Below are 18,754 nucleotides of genomic sequence, written 5' to 3'. Positions count from 1 at the left end.
CATAGACTTCCATTGTAAAAGACTCCCATTTACTTAACATTGGATCAACCTTTGTGAGCTCATAACTCTGCATCAGACTGTCCTACAGACTAGAGTCTGGCCTCATTCAACTCAGTCTAGCCAGCAGCCAATCACTGATTACCTTTAAACTTACTAGCCACTCCCTAGCAACCAATTTCAGCACCCTAGCAACTGTCCCAGAGACTGTGACTAGCTATTCTAACACACGCTAACAGTTTTAACATCCTACTGACATGCTAATCTTGCTAGAAAGGTGCTAGCAACATGATAGTGACATGCTAGTCATGCTAGTAACATGCTAATTCATGCTAGAATCATGCTAACAACATGCTAATTCATGCTAGAAACAAGCTGACTCATGCTAGAATCATGCTAGTAACATGCTAGTTACATGCTAATTAATGCTAGAATCATGCTAGTTACATGCTAATTCATGCTAGAAACATGCTAATTCATGCTAGAATCATGCTAATAACATGCTAATTCATGCTAGAATCATGGTAGTAACATGCTAATTCATGCTAGTAACATGCTAATTCATGCTAGAAACATGCTAGTAACATGCTAATTCATGCTAGAATCATGCTAGTAACATGCTAATTCATGCTAGAAACATGCTAGTAACATGCTAATTCATTCTAGAAACATGCTAGTAACATGCTAATCCATGCTAGAATCATGCTAGTAACATGCTAATTCATGCTAGAATCATGCTAGTAACATGCTAATTCATGCTAGAATCATGCTAGTAACATGCTAATTCATGCTAGAATCATGCTAGTAACATGCTAATTCATGCTAGAAACATGCTAGTAACATGCTAATTCATGCTAGAATCATGCTAATTCATGCTAGAAACATGCTAGTAACATGCTAATTCATGCTAGAAACATGCTAGTAACATGCTAATCCATGCTAGAATCATGCTAGTAACATGCTAATTCATGCTAGAATCATGCTAGTAAAATGCTAATTCATGCTAGAATCATGCTAGTAACATGCTAATTCATGCTAGAATCATGCTAGTAACATGCTAATTCATGCTAGAATCATGCTAGTAACATGCTAATTCATGCTAGAAACATGCTAGTAACATGCTAATTCATGCTAGAATCATGCCAATAACATGCTAATTCATGCTAGAAACATGCTAATTCATTCTAGAATCATGCTAGAATCATGCTAATTCATGCTAGAAACATGCTAGTAACATGCTAATTAATGCTAGAATCATGCTAGTAACATGCTAATTCATGCTAGAATCATGCTAGTAACATGCTAATTCATGCTAGAAACATGCTAGTAACATGCCAATTCATGCTAGAATCATGCTAATAACATGCTAATTCATGCTAGAAACATGCTAGTAACATGCTAATTCATGCTAGAAACATGCTAGTAACATGCTAATCCATGCTAGAATCATGCTAGTAACATGCTAATTCATGCTAGAATCATGCTAGTAAAATGCTAATTCATGGTAGAATCATGCTAGTAACATGCTAATTCATGCTAGAATCATGCTAGTAACATGCTAATTCATGCTAGAATCATGCTAGTAACATGCTAATTCATGCTAGAATCATGCTAGTAACATGCTAATTCATGCTAGAATCATGCTAGTAACATGCTAATTCATGCTAGAATCATGCTAGTAACATGCTAATTCATGCTAGAACAATGCTAGTAACATGCTAATTCATGCTAGAATCATGCTAGTAACATGCTAATTCATGCTAGAATCATGCTAGTAACATGCTAATTCATGCTAGAAACATGCTAATTCATGCTAGAATCATGCTAATAACATGCTAATTCATGCTAGAAACAGGCTAGTAACATGCTAATTCATGCTAGAAACATGCTAGTAACATGCTAATTCATGCTAGAATCATGCAAATTCATGCTAGAATCATGCTAATAACATGCTAATTCATGCTAGAATCATGCTAGTAACATGCTAATTCATGCTAGAATCATGCTAGTTACATGCTAATCCATGCTAGAATCATGCTAGTAACATGCTAATTCATGCTAGAATCATGCTAATTCATGCTAGAAACATGCTAGTAACATGCTAATTCATGCTAGAATCATGCTAGTTACATGCTAATTTATGTTAGAATCATGCTAGTTACTTGCTAATTCATGCTAGTAACATGCTAATTCAGACTCGGCTTTTCAAGCCACCATAAAGTTTGTCCTCAAACTTTAATATCTAGTTCTTCTTCTTCTTCTTCTGAGACTAATTTCTAAGTGTATCTCCTCCTAGGCCTTTCAAGCTACATACTTCAAACTTTCGTCAAACCTTCAAACTGGTCTGACTCGGGTTGCTATATCTTTTCTAACTGATCCGACCTTGGGTTTTCCGAAAAAACGACCCAGAAAAATCCCAAAAGTCCCATTGACTTAACATTGGGTCAAACTTTGTGAGCTCATAACTCTGCATCAGACTGTCCTACAGACTTCTAACTGGACTCATTTAACTCAGTCTAGCCAGCAGCCAATAACTGATGACTTTTTAACTTACTAGCCACTCCCTAGCAACCACTTACAGCACCCTAGCAACTGTCCCATAGACTTCCATTGTAAAAGACTCCCATTTACTTAACATTGGATCAACCTTTGTGAGCTCATAACTCTGCATCAGACTGTCCTACAGACTAGAGTCTGGCTTCATTCAACTCAGTCTAGCCAGCAGCCAATCACTGATTACCTTTAAACTTACTAGCCACTCCCTAGCAACCGATTTCAGCACCCTAGCAACTGTCCCAGAGACTGTAACTAGCTATTCTAACACACGCTAACAGTTTTAACATCCTACTGACATGCTAATCTTGCTAGAAAGGTGCTAGCAACACAATAGCGACATGCTAGTCATGCTAGTAACATGCTAATTCATGCTAGAATCATGCTAACAACATGCTAATTCATGCTAGAAACAAGCTGATTCATGCTAGAATCATGCTAGTAACATGCTAGTTACATGCTAACTAATGCTAGAATCATGCTAATCCATGCTAGAATCATGCTAGTAACATGCTAATTCATGCTAGAATCATGCTAGTAACATGCTAATTCATGCTAGAATCATGCTAATAACATGCTAATTCATGCTAGAATCATGCTAGTAACATGCTAATTCATGCTAGAATCATGCTAGTAACATGCTAATTCATGCTAGAAACATGCTAGTAACATGCTAATTCATGCTAGAATCATGCTAGTAACATGCTAATTCATGCTAGAATCATGCTAATAACATGCTAATTCATGCCAGAGACATGCTAGTAACATGCTAATTAATGCTAGAAACATGTTAGTAACATGCTAATTCATGCTAGAATCATGCTAGTAACATGCTAATTCATGCTAGAAACATGCTAGTAACATGCTAATTCATGCTAGAATCATGCTAGTAACATGCTAATTCATGCTAGAATCATGCTAATAACATGCTAATTCATGCTAGAAACATGCTAGTAACATGCTAATTCATGCTAGAATCATGCTAGTTACATGCTAATCCATGCTAGTAACATGCTAATTCATGCTAGAATCATGGTAGTAACATGCTAATTCATGCTAGAATCATGCTAATAACATGCTAATTCATGCTAGAATCATGCTAATAACATGCTAATTCATGCTAGAATCATGCTAATAACATGCTAATTCATGCTAGAATCATGCTATTTACATGCTAATTCATGCTAGAATCATGCTAGTAACATGCTAATTCATGCTAGTAACATGCTAGTAACATGCTAGAATCATGCTAGAAACATGCTAATTCATGCTAACAACATGCTAATTCATGCTAGAAACATGCTAGTAACATGCTAATTCATGCTAGAATCATGCTAGTTACATGCTAATTTATGTTGAAATCATGCTAGTTACTTGCTAATTCATGCTAGTAACATGCTAATTCAGACTCGGCTTTTCAAGCCACCATAAAGTTTGTCCTCAAACTTTAATATCTAGTTTGTTAATTGCCACAACAGCTAACTGAGCACTCGGATTATTTAAAGAGTAATTATTGCTAAATAAGCTGAATAGATAGTCTGTCTGTTATTCCATTGTGATGTAAATTAGCTGATACTTTCATCTAAATCGATGTGAAAAATAAATGTATAATTATTATTATTATTATTATTATTACTATTATTATTATGGTGGCTTGAAAAGCCAGCATATTGTTATCTATCTTAAACTTATTATTATTATGGTGGCTTGAAAAGCCAGCATATTGTTATCTATCTTAAACTTATTATTATTCTTCTTCTTCTTCTTCTTCTGAGACTAATTTCTAAGTGTATCTCCTCCTAGGCCTTTCAAGCTACATACTTCAAACTTTCGTCAAACCTTCGAACTGGTCTGACTCGAGTTGCTATATCTTTTCTAACTGATCCGACCTTGGGTTTTCCGAAAAACGACCCAGAAAAATCCCAAAAGTACCATTGATTTAACATTGGGTCAAACTTTGTGAGCTCATAACTCTGCATCAGACTGTCCTACAGACTTCTAACTGGACTCATTTAACTCAGTCTAGCCAGCAGCCAATAACTGATGACTTTTTAACTTACTAGCCACTCCCTAGCAACCACTTACAGCACCCTAGCAACTGTCCCATAGACTTCCATTGTAAAAGACTCCCATTTACTTAACATTGGATCAGCCTTTGTGAGCTCATAACTCTGCATCAGACTGTCCTACAGACTAGAGTCTGGCCTCATTCAACTCAGTCTAGCCAGCAGCCAATCACTGATTACCTTTAAACTTACTAGCCACTCCCTAGCAACCAATTTCAGCACCCTAGCAACTGTCCCAGAGACTGTGACTAGCTATTCTAACACACGCTAACAGTTTTAACATCCTACTGACATGCTAATCTTGCTAGAAAGGTGCTAGCAACACGATAGTGACATGCTAGTCATGCTAGTAACATGCTAATTCATGCTAGAATCATGCTAACAACATGCTAATTCATGCTAGAAACAAGCTGATTCATGCTAGAATCATGCTAGTAACATGCTAATTAATGCTAGAATCATGCTAGTTACATGCTAATTCATGCTAGAAACATGCTAATTCATGCTAGAATCATGCTAACAACATGCTAATTCATGCTAGAAACATGCTAGTAACATGCTAATCCATGCTAGAAACATGCTAGTAACATGCTAGAATCATGCTAGTAACATGCTAATTCATGCTAGAATCATGCTAGTAACATGCTAATTCATGCTAGAATCATGCTAGTAACATGCTAATTCATGCTAGAAACATGCTAGTAACATGCTAATTCATGCTAGAATCATGCTAGTAACATGCTAATTCATGCTAGAAACATGCTAGTAACATGCTAATCCATGCTAGAATCATGCTAGTAACATGCTAATTCATGCTAGAATCATGCTAGTAAAATGTTAATTCATGCTAGAATCATGCTAGTAACATGCTAATTCATGCTAGAAACATGCTAGTAACATGCTAATTCATGCTAGAATCATGCTAGTAACATGCTAATTCATGCTAGAAACATGCTAGTAACATGCTAATTCATGCTAGAATCATGCTAGTAACATGCTAATTCATGCTAGAATCATGCCAATTCATGCTAGAATCATGCTAATAACATGCTAATTCATGCTAGAAACATGCTAGTAACATGCTAATTCATGCTAGAATCATGCTAGTAACATGCTAATTCATGCTAGAATCATGCTAATAACATGCTAATTCATGCTAGAAACATGCTAATTCATGCTAGAATCATGCTAATAGCATGCTAATTCATGCTAGAAACATGCTAGCAACATGCTCATTCATGCTAGAATCATGCTAGTTACATGCTAATCCATGCTAGAATCATGCTAGTTACATGCTAATCCATGCTAGAATCATGCTAGTAACATGCTAATTCATGCTAGAATCATGCTAGTAACATGCTAATTCATGCTAGAATCATGCTAATAACATGCTAATTCATGCTAGAATCATGCTAGTAACATGCTAATTCATGCTAGAATCATGCTAGTTACATGCTAATTCATGCTAGAAACATGCTAGTAACATGCTAATTCATGCTAGAATCATGCTAGTAACATGCTAATTCATGCTAGAATCATGCTAATAACATGCTAATTCATGCTAGAAACATGCTAGTAACATGCTAATCCATGCTAGAATCATGCTAGTAACATGCTAATTCATGCTAGAATCATGCTAGTAAAATGTTAATTCATGCTAGAATCATGCTAGTAACATGCTAATTCATGCTAGAAACATGCTAGTAACATGCTAATTCATGCTAGAATCATGCTAGTAACATGCTAATTCATGCTAGAAACATGCTAGTAACATGCTAATTCATGCTAGAATCATGCTAGTAACATGCTAATTCATGCTAGAATCATGCCAATTCATGCTAGAATCATGCTAATAACATGCTAATTCATGCTAGAAACATGCTAGTAACATGCTAATTCATGCTAGAATCATGATAGTAACATGCTAATTCATGCTAGAATCATGCTAATAACATGCTAATTCATGCTAGAAACATGCTAATTCATGCTAGAATCATGCTAATAACATGCTAATTCATGCTAGAAACATGCTAGCAACATGCTCATTCATGCTAGAATCATGCTAGTTACATGCTAATCCATGCTAGAATCATGCTAGTTACATGCTAATCCATGCTAGAATCATGCTAGTAACATGCTAATTCATGCTAGAATCATGCTAGTAACATGCTAATTCATGCTAGAATCATGTTAGTTACATGCTAATTCATGCTAGAAACATGCTAGTAACATGCTAATTCATGCTAGAATCATGCTAGTAACATGCTAATTCATGCTAGAATCATGCTAATAACATGCTAATTCATGCTAGAAACATGCTAATTTATGCTAGAATCATGCTAATAACATGCTAAATCATGCTAGAAACATGCTAGTAACATGCTAATTCATGCTAGAAACATGCTAGTAACATGCTAATTCATGCTAGAATCATGCTAGTAACATGCTAATTCATGCTAGAAACATGCTAGTAACATGCTAACTCATGCTAGAAACATGCTAGTAACATGCTAATTCATGCTAGAATCATGCTAATTCATGCTAGAAACATGCTAGTAACATGCTAATTCATGCTAGAATCATGCTAGTTACATGCTAATTTATGTTAGAATCATGCTAGTTACTTGCTAATTCATGCTAAAAAAATGCTAATTCAGACTCGGCTTTTCAAGCCACCATAAAGTTTGTCCTCAAACTTTAATATCTAGTTCTTCTTCTTCTTCTTCTGAGACTAATTTCTAAGTGTATCTCCTCCTAGGCCTTTCAAGCTACATACTTCAAACTTTCGTCAAACCTTCAAACTGGTCTGACTCGGGTTGCTATATCTTTTCTAACTGATCCGACTTTGGGTTTTCCGAAAAACGACCCAGAAAAATCCCAAAAGTCCCATTGACTTAACATTGGGTCAAAATTTGTGAGCTCATAACTCTGCATCAGACTGTCCTACAGACTTCTAACTGGACTCATTTAACTCAGTCTAGCCAGCAGCCAATAACTGATGACTTTTTAACTTACTAGCCACTCCCTAGCAACCACTTACAGCACCCTAGCAACTGTCCCATAGACTTCCATTGTAAAAGACTCCCATTTACTTAACATTGGATCAACCTTTGTGAGCTCATAACTCTGCATCAGACTGTCCTACAGACTAGAGTCTGGCCTCATTCAACTCAGTCTAGCCAGCAGCCAATCACTGATTACCTTTAAACTTACTAGCCACTCCCTAGCAACCAATTTCAGCACCCTAGCAACTGTCCCAGAGACTGTGACTAGCTATTCTAACACACGCTAACAGTTTTAACATCCTACTGACATGCTAATCTTGCTAGAAAGGTGCTAGCAACACGATAGTGACATGCTAGTCATGCTAGTAACATGCTAATTCATGCTAGAATCATGCTAACAACATGCTAATTCATGCTAGAAACAAGCTGACTCATGCTAGAATCATGCTAGTAACATGCTAGTTACATGCTAATTAATGCTAGAATCATGCTAGTTACACGCTAATTCATGCTAGAAACATGCTAATTCATGCTAGAATCATGCTAACAACATGCTAATTCATGCTAGAAACATGCTAGTAACATGCTAATTCATGCTAGAAACATGCTAGTAACATGCTAGAATCATGCTAGTAACATGCTAATTCATGCTAATAACATGCTAATTCATGCTAGAATCATGCTAGTAACATGCTAATTCATGCTAGAATCATGCTAGTAACATGCTAATTCATGCTAGAATCATGCTAGTAACATGCTAATTCATGCTAGAAACATGCTAGTAACATGCTAATTCATGCTAGAATCATGCTAGTAACATGCTAATTCATGCTAGAAACATGCTAGTAACATGCTTATCCATGCTAGAATCATGCTAGTAACATGCTAATTCATGCTAGAATCATGCTAGTAAAATGCTAATTCATGCTAGAATCATGCTAGTAACATGCTAATTCATGCTAGAATCATGCTAGTAACATGCTAATTCATGCTAGAAACATGCTAGTAACATGCTAATTCATGCTAGAATCATGCTAGTAACATGCTAATTCATGCTAAAATCATGCTAATAACATGCTAATTCATGCTAGAATCATGCTAGTAACATGCTAATTCATGCTAGAAACATGCTAGTAACATGGTAACTCATGCTAGAAACATGCTAGTAACATGCTAATTCATGCTAGAATCATGCTAATTCATGCTAGAAACATGCTAGTAACATGCTAATTCATGCTAGAATCATGCTAGTTACATGCTAATTTATGTTAGAATCATGCTAGTTACTTGCTAATTCATGCTAGTAACATGCTAATTCATGCTAGAATCATGCTAGTAACATGCTAATTCATGCTAGAAACATGCTAGTAACATGCTAATTAATGCTAGAAACATGCTAGTAACATGCTAATTCATGCTAGAATCATGCTAGTAACATGCTAATTCATGCTAGAAACATGCTAGTAACATGCTAATTCATGCTAGAATCATGCTAGTAACATGCTAATTCATGCTAGAATCATGCTAATAACATGCTAGTAACATGCTAATTCATGCTAGAAACATGCTAGTAACATGCTAATTCATGCTAGAATCATGCTAGCAACATGCTAATTCATGCTAGAAACATGCTGGTAACATGGTAACTCATGCTAGTAACATGCTAATTCATGCTAGAATCATGCTAATTCATGCTAGAAACATGCTAGTAACATGCTAATTCATGCTAGAATCATGCTAGTTACATGCTAATTTATGTTAGAATCATGCTAGTTACTTGCTAATTCATGCTAGTAACATGCTAATTCAGACTCGGCTTTTCAAGCCACCATAAAGTTTGTCCTCAAACTTTAATATCTAGTTATTATTATTATTATTATTATTATTATTATTATTATTATTATTATTATTATTATTATTATTAAATAATAATAATAATATTAATAATAATAAAAATAATAATAATAATAATATTGATTAATGTTTATTGTTTTTTTCAATAATAATAATATTAATAATAATAATAAACATGAATAAATGTTATTATTATTATTATTATTATTATTATTATTTAATAATAATAATATTATTATTATTATTATTATTATTATTATTATTATTATTATTATTATTATTATTATTAATGTTTATTATTATTATTATTTTATTTTTATTATTATTATTGTTATTATTATTATTATTATTATTATTATTATTATTATTATTATTATTATTATTATTATTATTATTAATAACATTATTATTATTATTATTATTATTATTATTATTATCATTATTATTATTATTATTATTATTATTATTATTTTATTATTATTATTTTATTAATATTATTTTATTATTATTATTATTATTATTATTATTATTATTATTATTATTATTATTATTACGCATCTGCTGTGTAAAATATATGCTGGATAAGTTGGCGGTTCAATCCACTCTGGTGACCCCTGATAAATGAAGGGACTAATCTGAAGGAATACGAATGAATGAATGAATGAATGAATGAATGAATGAATGAATGAATGAATGAATGAATGAATGAATGAATGAATGCTTATTTAAGTATAACATTTATTTATTTTTTTGTGCATTTGTTCGTTTGTTGTTCGTTCGTTCGTTCGTTATTTTATTTATTTATTTTTTTCATCCACACACACACCCTTTTGAAGTAGTGTTCAAATTGAATTAAATTCAATATCGGAAAGAAACAATATATATTTTATTTCAAAATGTACAGCACAAATTTCTCTGCAACTTAAGAAAGAGCAAGTGAAAGAATAAGAATGAGTTGAATATCTGGGTTTAGTAGTAACATAAACTGAATAATTTATTTTTAACATGTTGTTCTCATGTAGCTGTGAAGCTTTTCAGCACTAATGAATACTTTATGAGACACTTGTACCAGGATCTTCTTATGAACCCCACAAATTGTCTGCTCAGCAAACACACCACAGCTCAATTGAATATTCATTGCACATTTTAATTTACATGAAGAAACAAAATAGTTAAAGAAAGAGAGGGAGAGAGTTTGTTGCTTTGACAAATAGTCTATTTTAGATTTATTTATTTTTTATTATTATTTTTTAGCGTAAGACAAAAGCAGTAACAAAGGAAAGACAAAGTGTTTCTTGTTTGATTGTTTTGTTTAATGTTTTTTTTTTATTGTGTCCCATCATTAATTTGTAAAGATGTTAAATAAATAAATAAATAAATAAATAAATAAATAAATAAATAAATAAATAAATAAATAAATAAATAAATAAAAGAAAAATAACTATACAATGTTTATAAAATGTGTGTAAAATCTTGCAAATTATTACAAAAAACATTCATATTAAACTGTAAAGTTTGAGGTTTGTAAGTGCTGCTGAATGGATATCTTTTTGACTATAATTATTTATTAAAATTGTGCTTTATAATCATATTGCGCTTTATAGATTACTTGAAATCTACAGACATAAATTAATAAAGTGTGCAATAAAACACTTAAATGTGTTTTTTGGGTGTTTTTTAGTAAATGCATTCACTAATGAACCTTATTGTAAAGTGTTACCAAAAAAACTTAATGAAAAGTCAAATAACCCAAAATGAGCAGAAAAAAAAATATTCTTAATATATAATAACATATATTTATACAATATATAATATAATTTGTTTTCATATTATAGTTTTTATTTTTATTTTAAAATAATAAATAATTTTCTTATTTCTTTGTTTTGTTTAATTTTTTTAAAAAATCTTCTGTTCAATCATTAATATTAAATCTGTATTATTATTATTATTATTATTATTATTTTTATTTTTTGTTGTTGTTGTTGTTGTTGTTATTAATATTTTATATTAATTGTATTATATTGTATTAATAATTAATAATATTTATAATTAATAAAGTGATTTATTGTTTAATTAATTAATTAACTTATTTATTTATTTATTGTTTTATTTATTGTTTTATTTATTGTCTTATTTATGTTGATGATCTTTTCTACCTCTACATACTGTAATAAGGTATATGCGGAAGTATGCGGAAGGACTTTTAATCTGTCAGTGGCCTGGGTCAAGCGCTCGAACTGTATGCTGTTACAAAAGCGTTGCGTTTAAGGTCTGTTTTCTTTAAAAATCTGTGATCTCCATTGGCTGAGTGATATCCAATATAAAGTGGGTCCTCAGAATGTACAAGAAGAACTGCATTAAATTACATTTTACCACATCATGTCTTTAAAATATCAACATTTATTTTACCTCAGTATATTCAATGGAGCTCCGGCGCTAGCCTGACGTGCGAGTAAACGGCTTTTCATCTAGTTTTACATTTGAACAAATAAATGAACGCTGAAGTCTATTTAACTGATTATATTTTAATGACATTACAACATCGATGCTGTAAAAGGAACCGTATAAAATGGAAAAAATCACATTACCCATTCACCGGAAGTTTATCAGTATGGAAAAAACACTAGCTCTGCATATTCCCTTTTAAAACAATTCTGCCAATTTGTTTGTTTGTTTTTTGTTTGCTTAATTGACATGAAAATATTCAGAGGGAAATTCTCTTTTCTGTGTGCGACTTATAACTCATTTTTTTATATTTCTTGTTTTGTTAAAGTGAAATACCCAGAACATTCCTCACAGGCACCACAGATCCGCACAGACCATCCATGGCAGACAGTGGCACATGCAGCAGCAGCTGTCTGATTCATGTGCTGTAATTTTAATCAGCCCCTGTACTAAAGAGCTGCCTGTAGACCTTGAATTATTCGCAGTCTCGCCCGGGGCGTTTCTCATTTCCAGAGAAGAGCAGATTGAGGAAAGTAATGGCGCTCGTGCTCTTAAAGCGAACAGCAATCTCTTAATCCACACAAGCCAATAGAGACTGTAGCAGCAGCCCATTGCTCAGGTGTCAAGCACCACGCGGAGGTCTATTTCTCTCTTTACCTCACTTCCCCTGTTTGTGCTTTCTTTCTGCTTTTCCCAACAATTTAGCAGTCCTCCACCGCAGACCTGATGATCAGGAGCATCCTCCTGAAGCATGCTGGGAAATATGGCTGTCGAGCTCAGACCAGTGCTGATAGTGTGCTTGCTGAAGCAGAGCTTCTTGTGCGAGGTGAGTACAATTCAGAAAACTCATAACAATATATGCGATTACAGCATCTTCGCAAACAACATGAACGCCAAGTTGACCCTGTTGACTTTCTGAATACATTTCGGTAGTTTTATTATGCATGAAGCATAATAGCAAGAGAAGCACAAACATTTATGCCTCTGGCTTATAAAAAAATCTGGGTAATTTGTATTTTCTCAGGATAATTTGTTTTCTTTTTTGTTTTTTTTTGAGTGTGCATGTGTTTGACAGTAGTTTTTGTGGTGTAAATATGCTTTTATAGCTGGTGGGTCAAAATTGAGCCAAAGGACAACCCTACAGTTGAATTCCCTGTTTATTTTTTCCCCAATTTCTGTTTAACGGAAAGAAGATTTCTTCAACACATTTCTGAACATAATAGTTTTAATAACTCATTTTTAATAACTGATTTATTTTATCTTTGCCATGATGACAGTAAATAATATTTGACTAGATATTTTTCAAGACAGCTTAAAGTGACATTTAAAGGCTTAACTAGGTTAATTAAGTTAACTAGGCAGGTTAGTGGTAACTAGGCAAGTTATTGTATAATGATCAGAAAAATGTAGCTCAAAGGGGCTAATAATTTTGTCCCTAAAAATGTTTTTTAAAAATTAAAAACTGCTTTTATTCTAGCCAAAATAAAACAAATAAGATTGCTCTGTTTCACATAATTTGGAAAATAATAAAAAAATAAAAACCAAGAAAAATCAAAAGGGGGCTAATAATTTTGACTTCAACTGTAAATATGTGCAGCCTCCATGAAAATATGTAAATCATTCTCCATTTTTCCAATGTTAGGGTCATTTAAAGAAAAAGTCATCAAACTTCAAGAAAAAAAAAGTTTATTTGTTCAATTTTTTTTCCTGCTGTTAAAGCAAGATTTCCAAGTGCCTTATAGTGCCTTAGTGAAGTACCAAATGGTACTTCAAAAACATTCACGCGACAATAATACAAGTTTCTGTCACCAATGTCTTGTTTAATTTACATTTACTATTTTTTTTAACAAAACTAGCAATATTTTGTGCATCTTGGTGGCACTTTGCCTTATGGTGAAAACAGAAAGCGACTATTAGCATCAATAACGTTACTTGTTGACCACAAAATTTAGTAACATCCAAAATCATGAAAAACTAAATCATACCTATGAATGTTTCATTTCAATGTTTTTTTCCTTTCTTTTCTATTCGCTCTTACTATATCTGTACACAGCACAAAAGTTCAGCGTCTTTAGACTAGTTCGTCTTAACTATATATATATATATAAAGTAAGCTACCCCGTACTAAGATGGTGGCTCTATTGATATTTAGTGTATACATCTATGGTAAAAGAGCACATGCTCTGATCCCTTTGTTATCGTTGCTGTTGCAAGACGTAGCAATGTCTTATGAGATGTGTGATGATGACATCATCATTTCACAAAATAAATGAAAAAAAAAAAGCCTTCGGTTTCCCAAAATGTTGGATCTATCTGATTGATTGATTTATTCATTGGTTTGTTGGTTGGTTGGTTCACTGTAAAAAATGATTTGTTGATTTCTATTCTGGGCCTTAGTGTCACATCAGTGACGATATACAGCCATATCGCACTACTACGAGTGTAATATTGTGTTTATACAACAGTTCAACGGCATAATTGTGTATATAAAAAAGAAAATCAAACACAGAGAGTCTAAAAATCATTTTGAACTGCACCTCATTTGCCATATCTTCTCTGGGCCACTATAGGCTAACGGCTGCATTAGCCGGAGTTTACTGTGCCAAATATATGCCAAAATTGGCCCACATATGTTTTAAAATAACTGGGCCACATTTGCCATATTTTCTCTGGGCCACATTAAGCTCACAGCTGCAATAGCCAGAGCTTACCGTGCCCAATATTTGCCAAAATTGGCACGCATATGTCTAAGGATAACTGGGCCACATTTGCCATATTTTCTCTGGGCCACATTAAGCTCACAGCTGCAATAGCCAGAGCTTACCGTGCCCAATATTTGCCAAAATTGGCACGCATATGTCTAAGGATAACTGGGCCACATTTGCACTTTCTCGTGTGAGCCACTTTAGGTTTAGACCCAGATTACCCTTTAATGACTTTGCCACATTTCTGCCAACTGTTGACCACATTTGTCCTCCATCATTTGGGCCAAATGTACCATTTTCAACATAGGCTACATTAGCCTCACATTCAGATTACATTTTACCAAAAGTGCCAAGTCTTTGCCTTAAATGGCCCATACAGTATATGAATTTCAGTCTTTGGCCCTCCTTTGCCATTGTACAGATGGGCCACTTCAGGCTCACATTAATTTTGTCTGGGCCAAAGGATACCACCAGTACCACATAACTGCCTAAAGTGGCCCACATTCGTATGCTATCTGGATAGTCTCCCACCAGTGGCGATATACAACCATATCGCACTGCTACGGGTGTGATATTGCATTTATACAACATAATCATGTATATAAAAAGAAAATCAAGCACAGAGAGTCTCAAAAATCTTTTTGTACCGGGAACTACTTTCTTACGCCATTTATTCACATCTGCAGCTGACGTACAGAAGAGCAGAAGCTGTTACTACTTCACAAACGTCACTTTAGAGTTAGTATTTAAATGATTCTCTCGCATAATGTCTAAAGTGATGACAAAACAGTTAAATTTGCTCACATTTTAAGATTATAAGGCTAAACGCATGAAATGCCATCAGTCTACAGAGATTTCCCAGTATTTTCCTGTTGCAATCGGGATTTTATAATAACTAACCCTGAAAAAGCCAGAGCAAAGCAAACACTACCAGATTACTATGGTATAAATGCAGCACTACAAAATAAAAAAGAGAAAGCGACTTGGTCACTTACCTGTTCTGTAATGATTTGTTCAGCTGTAGTTTAAAACTTAGATTGAGAAAATGCTGTTTTCTCAATGCTGAATTTGTCATTAAAATGCCATTAAATGTTAATGTTAATATTTAATATTTATTTTTTGATGCTGTTAAAAATTATTTGACAGAGTAATGACATTTAAACAACATATACAGTTTTTTCCACTGACAAAAAAAGTGATCAGAAAAATATTGACCTAAATATAATAGCCTCTTCTACTGATTCTTGTTTTTGTTTTGTTTTTTTAAACCAGGGATTAAGAATGTTAATTATCCGTGAATATCCTGTTATGTTTATTTAAATCTAAATATTTTTTGCACTTTAAAATTAAGAGTAAATGTCCTCTTCCAGCTTCTTATTTAATTAAAAAAAAAGGTCACACCGATGACTACTAGACTCTGTTCCTGTTCGAAAGCTCACTTCTTTTTTTCCTCCCACAGCTGCATGATGTGCTGCAGGATTCTCTTGTAAACAAACACAGTCATTAGCCTATCCTTGCCTCAAACATTGCAAACCCACAAAGAAATGTGTTGTCTGCCCTAGTGGACCTTAAGCCGTGTGTGTTCATGATGTTGGCCGGAGCACTTCCACATGTGCCCTGCTTCCTCCCAGACAAGAAAATCCTTGTGCAGTCTCTATCCAGACATAAAACAGAAAGCCCCACTGCTGCTTGCCATGCTGACATGCCATGCATATTAATATCCTCAAATGCAAAAAGCCACCTTTCATTCCAACCTTTTAATACATCCCTTTGCAAACCGCACAGAACATTGACTTTTAGTGGCCCAAGCAGCTGTCAGGCTTTCATTTGTAACTGTTTACAAATCCATTGAATTTACTTCTGAAAGCTGAGGAATGTGTGTAGAAACAGTTTAAGACAGAAAAAAATGTTTCACCATTCAAAAATGCCTGAGAAGACTGGCATAACACACATAATAGACCCGAAGTGCTAAGAGAGTGGATTTTAATCAGTGTGAAATCCAAAGATCATTCATGGTTAAGGAATTCTTTGTTTGGTCCATTATGCGTTGAGTATGGGTACAATTCTTGTTATGTGTATGTGTTGCTTAAACAATAACACTTCAGGTTAAGTACCAATTCTCACCCTTAACTAGTGTCTTATTACCTGCATATTATTAAAATATTGGCTGTTTATTTGTACTTATAAAGTGTCTAATCTACATGATCATATTGTACATTCCTAATCCTACCAAATACTTATACCCAACTACAAACTTAATAACTAATAGTCAATTAATTAAAATCAATAAATAGTTTAGTTTGTTTTGGTTGTTTTGGTTTGGTTCGGTTGCTGTTTTGTTTTGGTTAGTTTGTTTTGGTTGTTTTGGTTTGCTTAGTTGGTTTGTTTTGTTTGATTTGTTTATTTTGCTTGGGTTGGTTGGTTTGTTTTGGTTGGTTTGTTTTGGTTGTGAGTGTTGGTATGTTTTGTTTGTTTTGGTTGGTTTGGTTTGTTCATTTTGATTGGGTTGGTTGGTTTGTTTTGGTTGTGTTGGTTGGTTTGTTTTGTTCATTTTGGTTGGGTTGGTTGGTTTGTTTTGGTTGTGTTGGTTGGTTTGTTTTGTTCATTTTGGTTGGGTTGGATGTTTTGTTTTGTTTTGTTTTGTTTTGTTTTGTTTTGTTTTGTTTTGTTTTGTTTTGTTTTGTTTTGTTTTGTTTTGTTTTGTTTTGTTTTGTGTTTTTTTGTTATGTTTGTTTTAGTTGGTTGGGTTGTTTTATTTATTTTGGTTTGTTTGTTTTGTTTATTTTACTTGGGTTGGTTGGTTAGTTTTTTATCGGATTGGTTTGTTTTGGCTGTTTATTTGTTTGTTTTTATTTATTGGTCTTATTTTTGGTACACACAAGGGCAAATTGAACTGCATGAGGTTACTTGAGAAGATACTATTAAGTCTGCAAAAATATACTTTATATATAATAAATGAAGGTCATTGTTCAGAATGGTTAATGTTGAATAAATCAATCAATTTCAGAATTCACGAATTTAGCCAATATTAGAATCTTTTTTTTAAGTTTGAGTCAAATTGACTGTTACTAAATAAGAATTAGGTGAAGCTGTTTAATGTTGGTAATGTCTAAAACGTAGATGTAACCGATTTCTTTTATCAATTAAAATACATGTATAAATGTTACGAGTTACAAAATGTGTACATAAATTGTGCATTTGTGAAAAGCAATATTATGAAAATTAGTTGTTTGTTATTGTTTTTGATATAGTAATGATAATTACATAAGTATTTGCTGACATTTCAGTGCGTTTTCAGAGCCCAGAGGGTTTATTAAAATGAAGCTGCAGAAACCATCATAAAGAACACACATCTGGACCAAGCCCTTCCCTCTGAGAATAGTCAGTCTATAGTGATCAATGATTGGCTTCTTTACTAGAAACCAGGGCTTTCTTTGCTAGAGTGTCCACCGTTGCATTTTACCCCATTCAAAACTATAAGAGTCACACCTTTTGTGTAGCCTAGTCTTTGACAGAGCATCAACCAGGAATAAGAGGGCTTGATACTGTGATCAAACACTGGTTCAATGAATCATAAGGATAATAAGTAGGAAGGGCTGTCATACGTATCATTTAGTGCAGTTTGACTGAGTGATGGCTTGTTTTTGCAGGGCCTCCTGGACCTCCTGGAGTGGTGATTGTAGAGGAGATCACGGCCAGCACTGCCACACTGTCATGGAGCCACGGCGTTGACAACCACAGTCCAATTACCACATACAATGTACAAGCACGGAGCCCTGTCTCTCTGGGATGGCAGACAGTGAAAACCGGTAATTTTCTACCATATACATTTACTTAAGAGTGTGTGTGTGTTTTGTTTGTGTGTTTAAGCAATGCAAGCAAAATGCTACGAGGATCATATGCAGATTGTGATATTTTCTCACATGATTCTTTAGAATTGTTTTGCTTCAGTACACAGTAAAAAGTAATTGACTTTAAAACAAATGCAAACATGTTACTTTTAAAGTGTTTTGTTGACTTTACTTAAAATATAGTAAACATGTTGCCTTAAAATTATTAAGAAAATGAACTATGTTGTGCATAATTATAAAAATTAAGTTGTAACTTAATAGTTTCAAGTTTACTCACT

The 18,754-nt window shown here is 33.6% G+C and overlaps 1 protein-coding gene across 2 annotated transcripts in view; it reads left to right on the top strand.

Annotated features, from left to right (window-relative positions):
- cntn5 (contactin 5) overlaps positions 1-18,754 on the top strand; it is a 519,869-nt gene that overhangs the window by 446,662 nt on the left and 54,453 nt on the right. For both annotated transcript variants that reach the window (XM_056477908.1, XM_056477906.1), the window contains exons 16-17: positions 12,626-12,746; positions 18,276-18,434. In XM_056477908.1, coding sequence (XP_056333883.1) covers positions 12,626-12,746; positions 18,276-18,434 — 280 coding nt within the window. The remainder of the gene's footprint in view (positions 1-12,625; positions 12,747-18,275; positions 18,435-18,754) is intronic.

This window comes from Danio aesculapii, chromosome 18 (genome assembly GCF_903798145.1).
Source record: "Danio aesculapii chromosome 18, fDanAes4.1, whole genome shotgun sequence".
Taxonomy (NCBI): Eukaryota; Metazoa; Chordata; class Actinopteri; order Cypriniformes; family Danionidae; genus Danio; species Danio aesculapii.
This window is presented reverse-complemented; position numbering and strand designations above follow the sequence as displayed.